Below are 17,335 nucleotides of genomic sequence, written 5' to 3'. Positions count from 1 at the left end.
ATCAGTACGTTCTTTAGTAACACATTGCAACTTCCCACATTACTTTAGCTCCTAAGGAAATATACATTGTGTTTTGAAGTAATTTGATTCTTCCCGGGCTTGCTTGCCTTGTAAAGAAGTTAGATTTTAATACAAGATGCTTAAACTCAAATTCCCTGATGTAAGGTACTAAATTCCTACCCTGTTATTTATGTTGCTTAATTTTAAATCATTGGCTATAAAATTGTTTCAGCTCTTTGAATTTTTGGGAGCAGATTGGTGTATTCCTTAATCTATTGGCAAATTTGAAAGAAGCATTCTGCAATAATAAAGGTCTTTGCAAATAAGAGGGAAAAGTCAGTCTAAGATTTCAAATCTGTATTTAACAGATTGTTGTGTGTACAATAAACATTTAGATTATGATGGGATGAATTTTGCAGTTTTTAAAATGAAAGCCATAGAATGCTAATCACTAGTATCCTGGTAGTGAGAGTGAGGAACTTTGTCTGCTTGTTAAGAAGAATAGTAATCTAGGTAAAGATGGAGTGGTAGCACTGTTAATTAAGGATGGTGTTGGTGTAATAGAGATAAGTTTGGTTCAGCAAATCAGGGTTTGAATTGGTTTGGTAGAGAAAGAAATTGGGTAAAGAAGTCCTTTGTGAGAGTGGTCTACAAGCACCTAATAGTAGCCACAATGTGGGAACTGGAATACAAGAAATAATATTGGGTGCTTCTGATAAAATGATAGCATGGGTGATTTAAATCTGTATATAAACTGCAAAAATTGCATTGGCAGTAGTAGCTTCAAGACAGTGACTTAGAGTCTCTCAATCTGGAACCAACCAGAGAGCAGATTACATTAGACTTGGTAATGCTAAAGGATTAATTCATGACCTCAGTAAAGGTATTCCTGGATGGCAGCGACCGCAATATGATTGAATTTTGCATCCAGTTTGAAAGGGAGAAGGGTGGGACTAAGTCCAATATTTTAAACTTAAATAAGGGCAATTGTGTGGGCATGAAAGCTGAGCTAGCTAAAGTGAACTGGGATGCAAAGTGAGAGGATAGGTCAATAGGAAAGTGGTCGCAGATATTTAAAAGAACACATCAGAATACACTCAATTTTTCTCTCAGTAATATATTTATTCCAAGGGACAAACCCAACATAGGGGATTAACTAAAGTTAAGGAAAGTACCAAACAAGGAAAAAACATAACTGTGCAAAAGATGAGTGGCAGGTCAGATGATCAGAAGAATGGCAGAGAATGACAAAAAGATTAATCAGGAGAAAGAAACTAGAGTATGAGAGAAAGCTAGCTTGAAATGTAAAAACAAATAAGAATTTCTATAGGTATTTAAAAAGGCTAAGTTTAAATAAAGTGAGTGTTGGTCCTCTGGAGAGTGACAATGGGGAATTAAGTCAACAATAAGGAAATGGCAGAATTAACAAATTTATTGCCTCTGTCTTCACTATGGAGGATGCAAAAAATATTCCAGTAATAGCTGTAAACCAGGAGGTGGGAGAGAGAGAGTGGAACGTAGTGAAATTACAATCACTAGAGAAGTGGTACTGAGCAAACTGACAGAGTAGTGGGGCTGACAAGTCCAGATGAACTTCATCCGAGGGTTTAAAAGAAGTGGCTGATGAGATAGATGTGTTGGTGTTCATTTTCCAAAATTTGCTAGATTCTGCAGAGACTCATTAGACTGGAGGGGAGTGATGTTTAAAAAACACAACATAGGCTAGTTAGCTTGATGTGTGTCTTGGGTAAGGTGTTAGAATTGATCATTATTGTGTGTAGCTGGTCAGTTAAAAAAACTCAAGGTAATTAGGAAGATTCTGCATGGTTTTGTGAAAGAGAAGTCATGTTCTTTGGGAAATCATGCGCTGTAAATGAAGGGGAGCCTGTAGATATACTATACTTGGATTTCCAGAAGGCATTTGATAAGATGCCGCATCAAAGGTTAGTGTGGAAAATAAAAGCTCATGCTATCGTGAGTAACATATCATGGAGAGAAGATGGCAGGTTGTCAGAAGAGTTTGCATTATGTGTCTTTTTTTGATTGGTAAGATGTGATGAGTGGAGTCCTGTAGGTGTCTATGCTAGGGCCTCAACATTTTACAGTTTGTATCAATGATTGAGATGAGGGGAGTGAAGGCATGGTAGGTAAATTTGTAGACATCTTGAAGATAGGAGGAATGTATGTTGTGAAGAAACCATGAGGTTGCAGATGGATATGGATGCATTGAGTGAGTGGGCAAAAGCTGGGAGATGGAATATGATGTGGGCAAACGTAAAGTTGATCACTTGGCAGGAAGAATAAAAAAAAGTTACCTATATGGAGAGCGACTGCAGAACTCCAAGGTGCAGAGAAATCTAGGTATTGCATTGCATGAGTCACAAAAGGCTGATATGTCGGTACAGCAAGTAATTATGAAGGTTGATTGAATACTGGCATGGATAGAAGATTGGCTGACTGGCAGAAGGCAGAGAGTAGGGGCCTTGGAGAGGAAAAGGAGGTTGTATATGGTGCAGTCATTTGCAAGGCAAGTGTGGCGAAGGTTTGGCTTTGTGAGGAGAGAGGTGATGATTGCACATTTGAAGGAGAGCGGGACAACTAAAGAGGACAGCTAACATGACTATCAGTGACATGGGAATAGGTTCAGTGGAACAGGTGGTGGGTGCTGTGGGCAAGATGATCTTTTGAAGGTATATAAAAGAAATTAGAAACAAAGATGTGAAATCAGGGAGGCTTAGAGACATTTTGGCTTGATGGGCAAGTGGAAGGAAAAGAAACAGCAAAGGCAGCTGATCGGCTGGCCGGTTTTGATTTTTAGTGACAAAGAAGTCCAAGAGCTCCTTGCATTTATTAATGGAGGTGACTTTGTAGGGGACAGGGGCTTACAAGGGCAGTTGACAGTGCAGATAAAAAGCCCCGGGGGTTACCTTTCAATTCTTGGATGGAAGAGCTAAATCGGTTGTCCACCATATCTCTTCAACTCTTTTCCCCTTGGATTAAGGTAGGGAAAAGAGGGAACCAGTCTGGGTGAGAGATTTTGTTTAGTCTAGGGCACCAAATATGGAGATGAGGATATAGTTGAGCAAATCAGTAGCTTCAGCAATTGCGATCAAAGGCAACACAGTTGGGATGTTGTAAGTGAATTGGAGTCGTTTTTCCAGGGATGACTAACAGAGAAGGTAGAGTTGAAACATGGGAGGAGGAATGTGGGTCGAAAGTGAGACAAGGAAATTACAAAAAGTTTGTCAGTATTGAAACAATACAGAAAAGATAAACCAAAATGATTGAGGTTGAGGGCACTGCGGATGCTGGAATCTGAAACAGAAAATGCTGGAAAACCTCAGCAGGTCTGACAGCATCTGTGGAGAGATGTAGAGACCTGCTAAGCTCATGTTTTCAGTCTGGATGACGCTTCATCAGAGCAAAGATGTTGGTGGGATTGGATATAATGGTAGGAAAAGATATAAACACACTCACAGCAAGGTTAGTTTGTCTCTTCCTTTTTGAATAAGAGTGCCACATTCGCACATTTCCAATCCACCGGGACCTAACCAGAATCCAAGGAATTTTGAAATATCACTAACCATCAATGCCTACATCCCATGAAATAATAAAAAAATTCTACAACTGTGTGCACCACCAATAACTTTTTTCAAGCATTAGCAATAAGTGACACCTTTTTTCTCCCAAGTGACAAACCTCTATAATCGTAATTCCTGCAATGTTACATATTTGCTGCTTTGTAAACATCATAACAGCAGGATTTGAGAAATATAACATTCCTGGAAAATATGTCACTCATAACTAAATCACTTTTTGAATAGAGTACAAAATCCAGGCTGACATTCCAGTGTAGTAGCGAGGGAGCACAACACTATTTTAGGTGCAATATTTTGGGTGAAACATTAAACGAAGGCCTCATTTACACAAGTGTAAAAGATTCTGTGCGCTATTTTGAATAGTTGGGGAACTATCCCTCATGGAGTTGGTATCCTTTCATTCCCATCCTATTCATGTATTTGTCTATATGCCCCTTAAATGCCGCTATCATACCTGCTCCCACCACTTCCCTGGGCAGCGTCTTACAGACATTCACCACCCTCTCTCCTCTAAACTTTTCGCCATGCACCTTAAACCTATGTCCCCCAGTACTTGACTTTTCTATGAAAGGAAAGAGCCTCTGACTATCCACTCTGTCCATTCCACTCAGTCGTGTAAACCTCTATCAGGTCACCCCTCAACCTCCATTGTTCCAGTGAGAACAAACTATTTTATCCAACCTCTCCTCATAGCTAATACCCTCCAGACCAGGCAACATCCTGGTAAACCTCTTCTGTACCCTCTCCAAAGCATCTGCATCCTTCTGGTAGTGTGGCGACCAGAATTGTACACAATATTCCAAATTAGGCCTATCTAAGGTTCTGTACAGCTGTAGCATGACCTGCCAATTTTTATACTCAATGCCCCGAACGCTGAATGCAAACATGCTGTATGCTGCCTTGACTAGCTTATCCACCTGCGTTGCCACTTTCAGTGATCAGTGGACATGTACGCCCAGATCTCTCTGCCTGTCAATACTCCTAAGGGTTCTAGCATTTACTGTATAATTCCTACATGCATTGGACCTTCCAAAATGCACTACCTCACATTTGTCCAGATTAAACTCCATCTGCCATTTCTCCACCCAAGTCTCCAACCGATCTCTATCTTGCTGTATCCTCTGACAATCCTCTTCACTATCCGCAACTCCACCAATTTTTGTCATCTGAAAACTTAATCAGACTTAATCAGGGGGACGTATTTTACACAGAGGGTGGTGGGGGCCTGGAATGCACTGCCAAGCAAGGTGATTGAGGCTGACACGCTGGGATCATTTGAGATTTATCTAGATAGCCACATGAACAGACTGGGAATAGAGGGATACAAACGAATGGTCTAGTTGGGCACATGAGCGGCACAGGCTTGGAGGGCCGAAGGGCCTGTTCCTGTGCTGTATTGTTCTTTAGCTACATTTTCCTCCAGATCATTTATATATACTATGAACAATAATGGTCCCAGAACTGATCCCTGTGGAACACCGCTAATCACGGCCTTCCGTTCAGAAAAGCACCCCTCTGCTGCTATCTTCTGTCTTCTATGCCCAAGCCAGCTCTGTATCCATCTTGTCAGCTTTCCTCTGATCCCGCGTGACTTCACCTTTCATACCAATCTGCCATGACGTACCTTGTCAAAGGCTTTACTGAAGTCCATGTATACAACACCACTGCCTTTCCATCATCTTTGTCACTTCTTCGAAAAACTCGATCAAGTTAGCGAGGCATGACCTCCCCTTCACAAAACCATGCTGTCTATAACTAACAAGTCCATTTGTTTCCAAACGCGAGTAAATCCTGTCCCTAAGAATCTTTTCCACTAATTTCTCTACCACTGACGTAAAGCTCACCAGCCTATAATTTCCTGGATTATCCCTGCTGTTCTTCTTAAACAATGGAGCAACATTGGCTATTCTCCAGTCCTCTGGAACTTCACCTGTAGCCAATGATACAAAGATTTCTGCCAAGGCCCCAGCAATTTCCTCCCTTGCCTCCCTCAGTATTCAGGGGTAGATCCTATCAGGCCCTGGGGACTTATCTACTTTAATGCTTTTTAAGACGCCCAACACCACTACCTTTTTGATTTCGACATGACCAGAATATCCACACACCCCACCCTTGGCTTATCATCCACCAAGTCCTTCTCTTTGGTGAATACTGAGGCAAAGTATTCATTTAGTATCTCGCCCATTTCTTCTGGTTCCATGCATAGATTTGTTTCTTCAGAAGGAACTCTTCAAAATGCAGCTAATGAAACAACAACAAAACTTACTCCAACTTATAAATCAAAGAAAGGGTTTAATAAAGAAATTTCATTACTCCAAACTTGGGGCCTCGCCCTGGGCCACTCCAAACTCCCACAATTCGACATAGTTCCTTATTTATAGTGAATCAGTTGGTCAGCTGATCATTACATTACTCTGTGATTGGTTCTGTGTTTTACTGGGTCAGTTGACCCTTGCATCTTGTTCCCATTGGTCACATTACATCCAAGACAAATTTGTCACTGGTTACATTCTAACAAGATTCCCTCCACTATCTTTGAGTGGACCAACCCTTCCCCTGGCTACCCTCTTGCTCTTTACATACGTATAAATGCCATAGGATTTTCCTTAATCCTGTTTGCCAAGGACTTTTTATGACCCCTTTTAGCTCTCTTAACTGCTTCCTTAAGTTCATTCCTACTTTTTTCTTTTCTTCAAGGGCTTCATCTGTCCTAAGCCTTTTAGACCTTATGAATGCCTTCCTTTTTCTTTTTGCCAAGGCTCATAATATCCCTCGTTATCCAGGGTTCCCAGTACATGCCAGTCCCGAATTCCAATCAACTGACATTTGAAAGACTCCCACATGTCGGGTGTTGATTTACCTACCCTTAAGCAGCCTCCCCCAATCTAAACACTCCAGATCCTGCCTACTGTAGTTAGTCTTCCTCCAATTTAACACCTTTGTACGAGGGCCACTCTTGTCCTTATCAACAAGCACCTTAAAACTTAGGGAATTACGAATGTTGTTCCTGAAATGCTCTCCTACTGAAACTTCAATCACCTGGCCAGGCTCATTCCCCAATACCAGGTCAAGTATGGCTCCTTCCTGAGTTGGGCTATTTACATACTGTTTCAAGAAACCCTCCTGGATGCTCCTTACAAATGCTGCCCCATCCAAGTCCCTAGCAGTGAGTCCCAGTCAATATAGGGAAAGTTAAAATCGCCCACTACAACAACCCTTTTGTTTTTGAATCTTTCCAAAATCTGTCTGCATTTCTGCACCTCCTGTCTCTGGCTGGCTGTTGCAAGGCCTGTAATAAACCCCCAATATTGTCACTGCATCTTCCTATTCCTGAGCTCTACTCATATTGCCTTGCTGTCTGAACCCTCTGAAGCGTCCTCCCTCAGTATAGATGTGATATTCTCAACCAGTCATGCAACTTCCCCACCCCTTTTACATCCCCCTCTATCCTGCCTGAAGCATCTAAATTCTGGAGTGTTTAGTTGCCAATCTTGTCCCTCTTTCAACCAAGTCTCTGTAATAGCAACAAAATCATAGTTCCAAGCACTAATCTAAGCTCTAAGTTCATCTGTTTTATCTGTTATACTCCTCGCATTGAAACAAATGCACTTGAACACAGCAGGGCTGCTGGTCTGATCAGCTACTCCCTGCCTGCTCTTCCTCTTAATCTTACTGTTCTTAGTCTGTAGCTCTCCCTCAGCTATTTCTCCTGCTGACCTATTACTCTGGTTCCCACCCTCCGACCACACTAGTTTAAACCGTCTCGAGTCATTCTCGCAAACCTACCTGCCAGGATATTGCTGCCCCTCCAGTTTAGGTGTAACCCATCCTTCTTGTACAGGTCTCACCTGTCCTGGAAGAGATCCCAATGATCAAGATATCTGAACCCCTCCCTCCTACACCAGCTCTTTAGCCACGGGTTTAGTTGCACTATCTTCTTATTCCTAGTCTCTGTGGCACGTGGCACAGGAAGTAATCCTGAGATTACAGCCCTAGAAGTCTTTTTTAACGTAGTTCCTAATTTCCTGAATCCACTTGCAGGACCTTGTCACTCTTCCTGCCTAAGTTGTTAGTACCAATGTGTGCCATGACAACTGGCTGTTCACCCTCCCCTTTCAGAATGTCCTGTGCCCTTTCAGAGATCTCCTTGGCCCTGGCACCAGGGAGGCAACATACCATCCTGGAGTCTCTTTCCTGGCCATAGAAACGCCTGTCTGCACCCCTGTCTATAGAATCCCTTATAACTATCGCTCTTCTGCGCCTTGACCCTTCCTGCTGAACAACAGAGCCAGTCGTGGTGCCACTGTCCTGGCTGCTGCTGTTTTCCCTTGATAGGCTATTCCACCCCTCCCCCCAAAACAGTATATGTGTTAGAGAAGGGGATAGCCACAGGGGATTCCTGCACTGACTACCTGCCCTTTCTAGCGGTCACCCATCTATCTATCTGCACCTTGGGTATGACCACGTCTATGATGCTTTCTGCCAATGCACTTCTCTCTCAGCATAAAGAGGGTCAATCCCCGCCCTCACATAGCAGTGATGCTCCTAAGTGCATGCTCTTAAGTGCATCCAACTGCTGCTCCAACCGATCCATGAGGTCTTTAAGGAGCTACATTTGGGTGCACTTCCTGCAGATGTAGTTGTCCGGAACGCATGAAGCTTCATAGATCTCCCACATCTCACGGACAAAGCACTTTACCCCACTGACTGACATTGAAACCACTAATGAATTTATTTACAAATAAAACACTTAAAATTTTAGGTTATAATTAGCTATACAGTCCCTGGTGGTAGATTTCCACTATAAATATTAATAGCAAAATACACTGGTCTCCTATACTATTTAATTAGTTTTTTTTAATTGCAGAAAGTTGGTATGCAGGTGCAGCATGTAATAAAAAAGGCAAATGGGATGATTGGAGTAGAGAAGTGTTGTTACAATTGTATAGGGTGTTGGTGAGATCACATCTAAAGTTTATTTATTAGTCACAGGTAAGGCTTACATTAACACTGCAATGAAATTACTGTGAAATTCCCCTTGTCACCACATTCGGGCGCCTGTTTGGGTCAATGTACCTAACTAGCACGCCTTTCAGACTGTGGGAGGCACCTGGAGGAAACCCATGCGGACACGAGGAGAACGTGCAAACTCCACACACACTAACCTAAGATGGGAATCGAACCCAGGTACCTGGCGCTGTGAGGCAGCAGTGCTAATTGTGTCCAGTTTTGGTCTCCTTATTTGGGGAAGGATGTGGTGGCATTGAGGGCAGTTCAGAGGGAGTTCACCAGATTGATTCCGGGGATGAAAGGGTTGATGTATGAAGAGATTGGGCTTATGCTTGCAGGAGTTTAGAAGGATGAGAGGGGATCTGATCGAGGTATATGAAATGTAGTCTGAATCGTTGAATGGTTTCAAAAAGGGGATGGATATATTTATAATTTAAATAAGGGAATATGGGGAACAGGTGGGGAGGTAGATTTGAAATCAGGGATAGATCAGCCTTGATCTGATTGAGCCCATCGAACCTGCTCCGCCATTCAATTTGCCTACTTCTGCTCCTACTTCCTATCTTAGGCCAGAATTTGTTGCCCATCCCCAGTTGCACTTGAGAAGGTGGTGGTGAGCTGCCTCCTTTAAATTGCTACAGTCTGTCTGGCATAGGTCTACCCACTGTACTGTCAGGAAAGGAGTTCCAAGATTTTGATCCAGGAACAGTGATTACAGTTCCAAGTCAGGATAGTATGTGTCTTTGTGGAAGTAGTGGTGTTCCCATGCATTTGCTGTCATCTTCTTTCTCGATGGCAGCGGTGGTGGAATTGGAAGGTGTTGTTGAAGGAGCCTTGGTGAGTTGCAGCAGTGTATCTTAGATGGTACTGTGTGTCGGTAGAGGGAGTGAATGTTGAAGTTGGTGTTTGGCGTGCCAATCAAGTGGGCTGCTTTGTTGTGGATGATGTCAAGCTTTTTGAATGTTGATAGAGTTGCACTCATCCAGGCAAGGTAACCCCAAAATGATGATAGTGGGAGATTCAGCAATGGTAATGCATATAGAGAGTAGCAAAAAAATAATATTCACCTTGAACTGAGTTCTCGGTACTGACTTCCTCAAAAGCAAGTTTTTGAATAAATGTAGAAACCTGACAATTTTAATTAGTTGTACATTTCAAGGTTTACAAGTATATCGCCAGGTGATCCCTCTTCTTTCTGGTTACTTTTTCCCTTCGATCTGCCATCTTGTTTACACATGCAGTTTAAAATATTCTGTTTTTCTTACTGCCAGTTCCCAATATTACTTCACTTCACTGTTACGAACAGTAAATGTGAACGAGACACTTCATTATATCTGGCACTCCGTATGCTTTGCATTCTACTATGAAATTGAGCTTCCTTTGAATCAATGTTCAACCTTCGTAAACTGAAGAGTTATAAGTTCCAGCTATAAAGTTACAGTTGTATACCGTAGTGTTTAGACAATTTGATGTACTGCTTTTGACAAAAGGATAAAAGTGCTGGATGGGCGTTAAAACAGGACATGGCTACTTTTAGCCCTAATACATTAGTCAACTTGCTCCCAGTCACAGTTACTGTAGTATCTTCATTGGTCTTTAACGTGAGAGGGAGTTTGTGCTGAAGCAGCATGGAAGAGAACAGGTTTTTATGGAGAGAGGTGGGGGAGGAGAGCTCTCATCAGGAGGCCTCATCTACCATGGATCTTCTGGGAGCATTTCCTTACCTGAAACCTGTGAATTAGGCAAAAATAGTTTTGCAAATGGTGAAGAGGGTGGCCATGACTATGATCTTGACCCGTGCATCAGCATGTTTCCAGATAGGAACAGGCAACATATGTAACATCACCCAGTTGACTATCCACTGCTATGTGAGGGTGGGGATTGACCCTCTTTATGCTGAGAGAGAAGTGCATTGTTCTCTCTGACCTGAGAGAAGGAGGTGTTGCTTTGCCAGGATAACAATGAATGGGAATGTGGAACTCTAAATGCAGACTGATTAGCTATGACCTTATTGAATGGCGAAGCAGGCTTGTGGGGCCGAATGGCTAACTTCTGCTTCTATTTCATAAGTTTGTCTGAGTAACACTGAACATTCATGAAGAGAAAATTCTTGGCTGTTCAAATTTTTGTGGGTAATTCGTAATAGTCTTTAACAAAATGTTGTGTCTGTTTTGTCGAGTATCGAACTAAGCTAGTTCCTATAGTAGTATTAATACAATTTATTTGCTTCAACAGAGAGAAGATCAGAATTCATTGTAAAGAAAAGCTGCCTTGTCCTGATGTAGACTAAATGCAACAGCTTCAAGTCATTTGTGGGTATGAAGTGGTTGGGCGAAACGAGGAATATGTTCGTAAATGGCAGCAGGAAAAATGCAGGAAGGTTCTCCAATGAACATCAAAGTCAAACCAAACTACAACACTCTGGAAGGGGAAACTCAAGGACCAACACAAGAATCGCACTTGGAAAACGTAGCACCCGTAAGTGACTTGATTTTTATGTGACTGGTTTAGGAATTGAACAAAGCCAAAGCAACTAACTACCTTAATGTATTGTATTTACAATTTATTCACTAATTTGAAGTGAAAGACTGCCACAAATTCTTGGGATTGTGATGAGGACAATTGACTATAAATTTGTTTCCCTCCTTTATATACAAAGTGGTTTTTAAGGACATAATTCTCCACTACTGGATCTTGTCCTTACTAATCTACCTGTTGCAGATGTATCTGTCCGTGACGATGCAAGTAGGAGTGATCACCGAACAGTGCTTGTGAATATAAAGTCCTGTCTTTACTTTGAGCATGCTCCCCCATTGTGTTGTGTTGTACTGCAACCATGCTAAATGGAATAGATTTAAAACTGTGACCTCACTCTTCATGGAACCAGGGTTGATCCTTTGGCTTGATGGTGCAAAGGGGCATGTCAGGAGCAGCACCAGGCATAGCTAAAAATTTGTTAACCAGATGAACTACAACTACTTGCCAGCCAAACAGCATGCGATAGACGGAGCTGACTATTCCACAACCAGTGAATCAGAGCAAAACTCTGCAAGCTTGCCCCACCCAGTTGGAATCATAGAATCTATGATTCTACCCAGTTGTGAATGGTAGTAGATGGTTTAAAAATTAATAGGAGGACATGGATCCACAAATATCCTTGCTGTCGCTGAAAAAGACAAGGCTGACGCATTTTCAACCATCTTCAGCCAGAAGTGCTGATTGGATGATCCATCTTGGCCTCCTTCTAAGGTCCCCAGCATCGCATGCCAATCTTCTGCCAATTTGATTAATTCCATTGATATCGAGAAACTGCTGAAGGCACTGGATGCTGCAAAAACTAAAGAGCCTGACAACATACTGGCAATATTACTGAAGATTTGTGCTCCAGAACTAGCCATGTCCCTAGCCAAGCTATTCTATACGAACATATAAATTGGGAACCTGAGTAGGCCATTTGGCACCCAATCTATTCACTAATATCATGGTTGATCTGATTGTGACCTCCATTCCACGTTCTGCCTATTCCAATATCCTTTGACTCCCTTATTAGTCAAGAATCTATCTATCTATCTCCCTTCCTCCACCTTCCTCCCTTCCTCCACCTTCCACCACCTTCTCTGGGGAAGAGAATTCCAAAGACTCACGACCCTCTGATAGAGAACATTTTTTCTTATCTGTCTTTATTGGGAGGCCCCTTACTTTTAAACTTTGTCTCCTAGTTCCAGTCTGTTACTCAAAGGAAACATCTTTTCAGCATCCACCCTGCCAAGTCTCCTCAGGAACCTGACTTGCTAGTGTTGTGAGGCAGTAGTACTCGCCATTGTGCCACCGTGTTGCCCAATAAGGTTCAATCATATCACCGCTCAATCTTCTAAACTTCAGCGGATACAGGCCTAGCCTGTCTAACCTTCATCCCTGCATCCCAGGTATTAGTCAAGTGAACCTTCTCTTAACTGCTTCTAATGCACTCTTAATTCTGCAAGATGCACTGCAGGAGCTCTCCAAAACTTCTTAGACATCACCTTCCAAACCACAACTATTACAATCTAAAAAGAAAAGGGCAGCAGATGTATTGGAACATCACCACCTGGAAGTTCTCTTCCCAAGCCGCATGCTCTCTTGACTGGGAAATGTATCACAATTCCTTTACTGCCGCTGGGTCAAAATCCTGGAACTCCCTTCCTAAGTGCACTATGGTTTTGCCTACATCATATGGATTGCAGGGGTTCAAGAAGACAGCTCATCACTACCTTCTTGAAGGCAATTAGGGATGGACAGTAAATGCTGACCGAGTCAGCGAAGTCCACATTCCTTGAATGAATAAAAAAAACAAAATCTTTAAAATAATTTCATGGGCACCATTACTCAGGCTAACTTTCTATTCTGGATTTATTTTAATTGAATTTAAATTCTACTAGCTTCCAAGGTAGGATTTGATTCCATGTCCCCAGGACATTAGACTGAGCCTCTGGATTACTAGTCCAGTGACATTACCAGTAGACCAATACCTCTTGTTTCAGTACAGCTGCAACACCACTATCTACCTGACAATGTGGAAAATTGCCCAGGTATGTCCTATTTGCACAAAGCAGGACAAATCCAATCCAGCCAAATACTGATGTATTATCCTCCTCTCGGTTATCAGAAAAGTGATGGAAGGTGTTGTTGGCAGTGCAGTAATAGAATCATCATAGACTCCCTACAGCGCAGGAGAAGGTCATTTGGCCCATTTGAGTCTGCATCGACTCTCCTCTGATAGAGCATTCCACCCAGGCTCGTCCCCACATACCCATGTATTTACCCCTCTAATCCCCCTGACCTACACATTTTGGGACACTAAGGGGCTGATCCACCTAACCTGCACATCTTTGGACTGTGGGAGGAAACTGAAGCACCGAGGAAACCCAGTCAAGTGGTACTTAGGAATAGGAAATAAACTGCTCAGTTAGGGTTTGGCTCCTGACCTTTTACAGCATGGCCCAAACATAGACAAATGAAGTGAGGTGAGAGTGACTGACTTTGACACCAAGACAGTATCTGACTGAGTGAACCATCCAGAAGCCCTTGGGGGGGGCGGGAGGGGGAGAGAGAAAGAGCCGTACCTAGCACAAAGCAAAATGGTTGTGGTTGTTGGAGACAAATCATTTCCGTCTCAAGACATTGTTGCAGGAGTTCCACAGGGTAGTGTCCTAGGCCCAGCAATCTTCAGCTACTTGGTCAATGATCTTTCCTCTATCATACGGTCAGAAGTGGGGATATTTGTTGATGATTGCATAAAGTTCAGTTCCATCTGGAACTCAGATACTTGATCTGTCTGTGTCCAGCATGACCAGGATAATATTGGGTCTGGGCTGATAGACCATACCAGTGCTAGGCAATGACCATCATCAAAAGAGAGAACCTAACCATCACCCGTTGACATTCAATGATGTTACCATTGTGAATCCCACACTATCAACATCCTGGGGATTACCACTGGCCAGAAACTGACTGGCCCATATAAATACTGTGGCTATGAGAGGAGATTATAGACTGGAAATTCTGAGAAAAGTAGTTCACCTCCTTGCTTCGCAAAGTCTGTCTGCCATCTGCAAGGCATAAGTCAGGAGTGTGATGGAATACTCTCCTCTGGATGAGTACAGCTCCAACAACATTCAAAGCTCAACGCCATCCAAGGCAAAGCAGCTTGCTTGATTGGCACCCCATTCACCACCTTCAACTTACACTCCCTCCACCACCAACGCACAGTGTCCGCAGTGTGTACCATCTCCAAGATGCACTGCAGCAAATCACCAAAGTTCCTTCATCAGCACCTTCCAAATCCACAACCTTCTTCACCTAGAAGGACAAGGACAGCAAATACTTGAGAACATCACAACCTGTAATTACTCTGCCCTGCCCCACACCATCTTGACTTGGAACTATATCACCATTTCTTCAGTTGCTGGATCAAAATCTTGGTACTCCCTTCCTGGGAAGATTGTGGAGCAGTACTAGTGTCATTTAGCTGGCAATCCAAAGCCCAGGCTCATGTTCTGGGATACGGGTTCAGATCTCACTATGGCAGCCAGTTGAATTTAAGTTCAATTAATAAAAGCTAATCTCAGTATTATGACCATAAAAATACATCTTGTTCACTAATGTCTTTGAGGAAGGAAATCTGTCTTTACCTGGTTAGGCCAGTATGTCACTCCAGACCCACGGAAATGTGGTTAACAGCCTAATTCCCCCTGAAGTAGCCGTACGAGCCTATTTCAAGGGCAACTGTGGGGGGGCAGCAAATGCTCTCCTTGCCAGCGACAACCAAATCCCATGAAATAATAGAAAAAAACTGCACTGGGAATTCCTGCAGGAGGTGGACTACAATTTGAGAAGGTAGCTCACTGCTATCTTTTCCAGGGCAATTGGGGATAGGCAACAAATGTCCTTGCCGGCAACGCCCACAACTCATGAAATAATTTTGAAAGCACTGTTGCAATCTTTGGTTGTTATCTGGTAGTTTTTGTGCAATGCTACTTTCAGCTTGGAAGCACCTTTAATGGAAAAGTGAATATTTTTTTCTGTGCAGAAGATCTGATTGGATGTAAAATGTGTATTAATTGATAGTATATTGTCCTTTTGATTACCTTATGTTGATGGATAAATCCATGTCAACAATCTGATGTTTAAAAGATTGTGAAACTAGATGGGATTCTGTAAAAATTGATAGAGCATGTTACTGGCAATTATTGACATTAATGCAAGTGGTTAATTCTTAAGTTTTCCTTTGACTTTGTTTATTGGAATATTTTATCATCAAGAACACCACTCCAGTTTGTAAAAATGTCATCCACTTGAAAGCTGATTCAAGGAATGGCACTGATGATGGAAATGAGATACAAGTTTTACAGGAAAGGCTTGTTGTATATAAACAAATATATATACAACAGTACTGGCTGAATTTAGATTTTTATTACAGCAGAAACATGTTTTAGTGGCAAATTGATTAGAATAATTCAAATTTAGCATCCTTGAGATTATTTAAACTGTCCACACTTCAAAAATGCTTCAGTGAAGCACTTTGTAACGTCCTGAGGTCATGAAAAGTGTGATATAAATGCAAATTATTTTCCTAAATGCCAATTAAGGCACAACCAACACAATATGTTTTTTTTTAGGCATGATGGGTTTTGAGGGTCATGGCTCTCGATATGTACCTTCCACTGGAATGACAGCCAAAGAGCTGTGTGAAAATGATGATCTAGCAACAAGCTTAGTCCTTGATCCCTATCTGGGTTTCCAGACGCACAAAATGAACACCAGGTATGTCAGGCAAGTATCCTCCACTCCAGTTTTCAAATCTAAATAGATTGCTGATGCATTAGCGGTAAATTGTAATCTATTTGTGGATGCGATACAAAAATTATTTTTTTTTTTCTCCCATTTTTTTCCTGTTGTAGGTTGCTCACCACCTCACATCCTCCTCCAACCAGGAGGGTGGGATGGTTTGGGCCGCGGACCTCTCGATGACCGCCATCAATAACGCTCCGTGTTTGGCAGGCAGGTGTGACTGAAATGGGGTGAGCCTGACGATGTCAGTTCCTCCTACCTCCCCCGAGATGGAACGCCTCGCTTCTGCGCGACGCTCTTGCAGCCTAGCCAAGAACTGACCAAACTGACCCGATTTGAGGTAGGGGGATTCAAGTAGCAGGCAGTCCTGGGACTCGAACCCGTGACCTCCTAATTGGGAGGCGAGTGCTATATAGGGCTGTGTGACTTAAAATGTTCAGTATATAGGTTCAGTCCTCACCTACTTCCAAAATCCAAGTCATTTTTTCCCCCTCCTCTTTGTTATTTTAAAAGCTGAGCTTTTTAAAAAATAAATGCCTTAAAGGTACCTCTAAGTACCTGTCCCACAATTTTATTTTGTTTTTTTGTTTTGGTAATAACAAGTTTCTCTGTTTCAATTGTTGTAAATGATGGGTAGCAAAAAGTCCGCCTATAATGGCAGATTTGAATATTTTCTTCCCAGTGTTTTTAAAAATAAGCAATGTTTAATTAGAGATCTGTCTTCCATCAAATATTCTGTACTAAACGTCTCAACCAAATTGAAACAACTGAAAATGTACAGGACTACTACCATCTGGAAAAAGGATGACAAATTGGAAAAACCTGTATGATAAAATTGATATTTTGCACACATTTTTAAAAACTTAGTGAAGAAAATATTAAAATCAAATATTTTATGCGTAATCATTTGATGCTAGAAATGGGACAAATTAAAATGAAGTGTCCCACAACGATGAAGGTTCGCTGGCGATAATTTGCGGAAAGAATACCTGGGGTCATCAGATAAGTAAAACAGAAATGGTAAGTTAAAGCTGTTATTGCAATAGACATCTTGGCAAGATGCACTGTGGTGTTTTCCTATGTGGTGAGTTCTTCATCTTCAATGTGTTAAGTGTATTCTTGTGGTAAGACAAACAACTGAGGGTGAGTCCTTGTTAACTACTCTTGTATACCTCAATGCAACTGATCTGCTGCAATGGTTGTAGGAAAGCTGATGGTACCTGAAAATGTAGCCGGTTCACTTGGGTGCCTGGCTGAATGTTCTTCTCTTCAGGAAATGCTAACCAGTTAATTTGCTTCATTTTCATTGTTCAAAGAAGAAGTCTGTTAATTTTTAAAAAATTATAGGATCATGCATCAAAAGCTTTTTTCTATTTTCCGTAAGAACCTAAAAAAAT

At 42.0% G+C, this 17,335-nt stretch overlaps 1 protein-coding gene across 3 annotated transcripts in view; it reads left to right on the top strand.

The window, feature by feature from the left end:
• Window positions 1-17,335, top strand: part of kmt5b (lysine methyltransferase 5B) — a 53,365-nt gene that overhangs the window by 7,250 nt on the left and 28,780 nt on the right. For 2 of the 3 annotated variants that reach the window (XR_013498768.1, XM_078220674.1), the window contains exons 2-3: window positions 10,845-11,087; window positions 15,767-15,920. Coding sequence is in view for 2 of the 3 variants with exons in the window: in XM_078220674.1 (XP_078076800.1) it covers window positions 10,928-11,087; window positions 15,767-15,920 (314 nt within the window). In the remaining variant the exon portion in view is untranslated. The remainder of the gene's footprint in view (window positions 1-10,844; window positions 11,088-15,766; window positions 15,921-17,335) is intronic. The other variant, XM_078220675.1, reaches the window with a different exon arrangement.

The sequence above is a fragment of the Mustelus asterias genome, chromosome 9 (genome assembly GCF_964213995.1).
Source record: "Mustelus asterias chromosome 9, sMusAst1.hap1.1, whole genome shotgun sequence".
Taxonomy (NCBI): Eukaryota; Metazoa; Chordata; class Chondrichthyes; order Carcharhiniformes; family Triakidae; genus Mustelus; species Mustelus asterias.
Note: the sequence above shows the minus strand (reverse complement) of the source record. Positions and strands in the feature narration are given on the sequence as shown.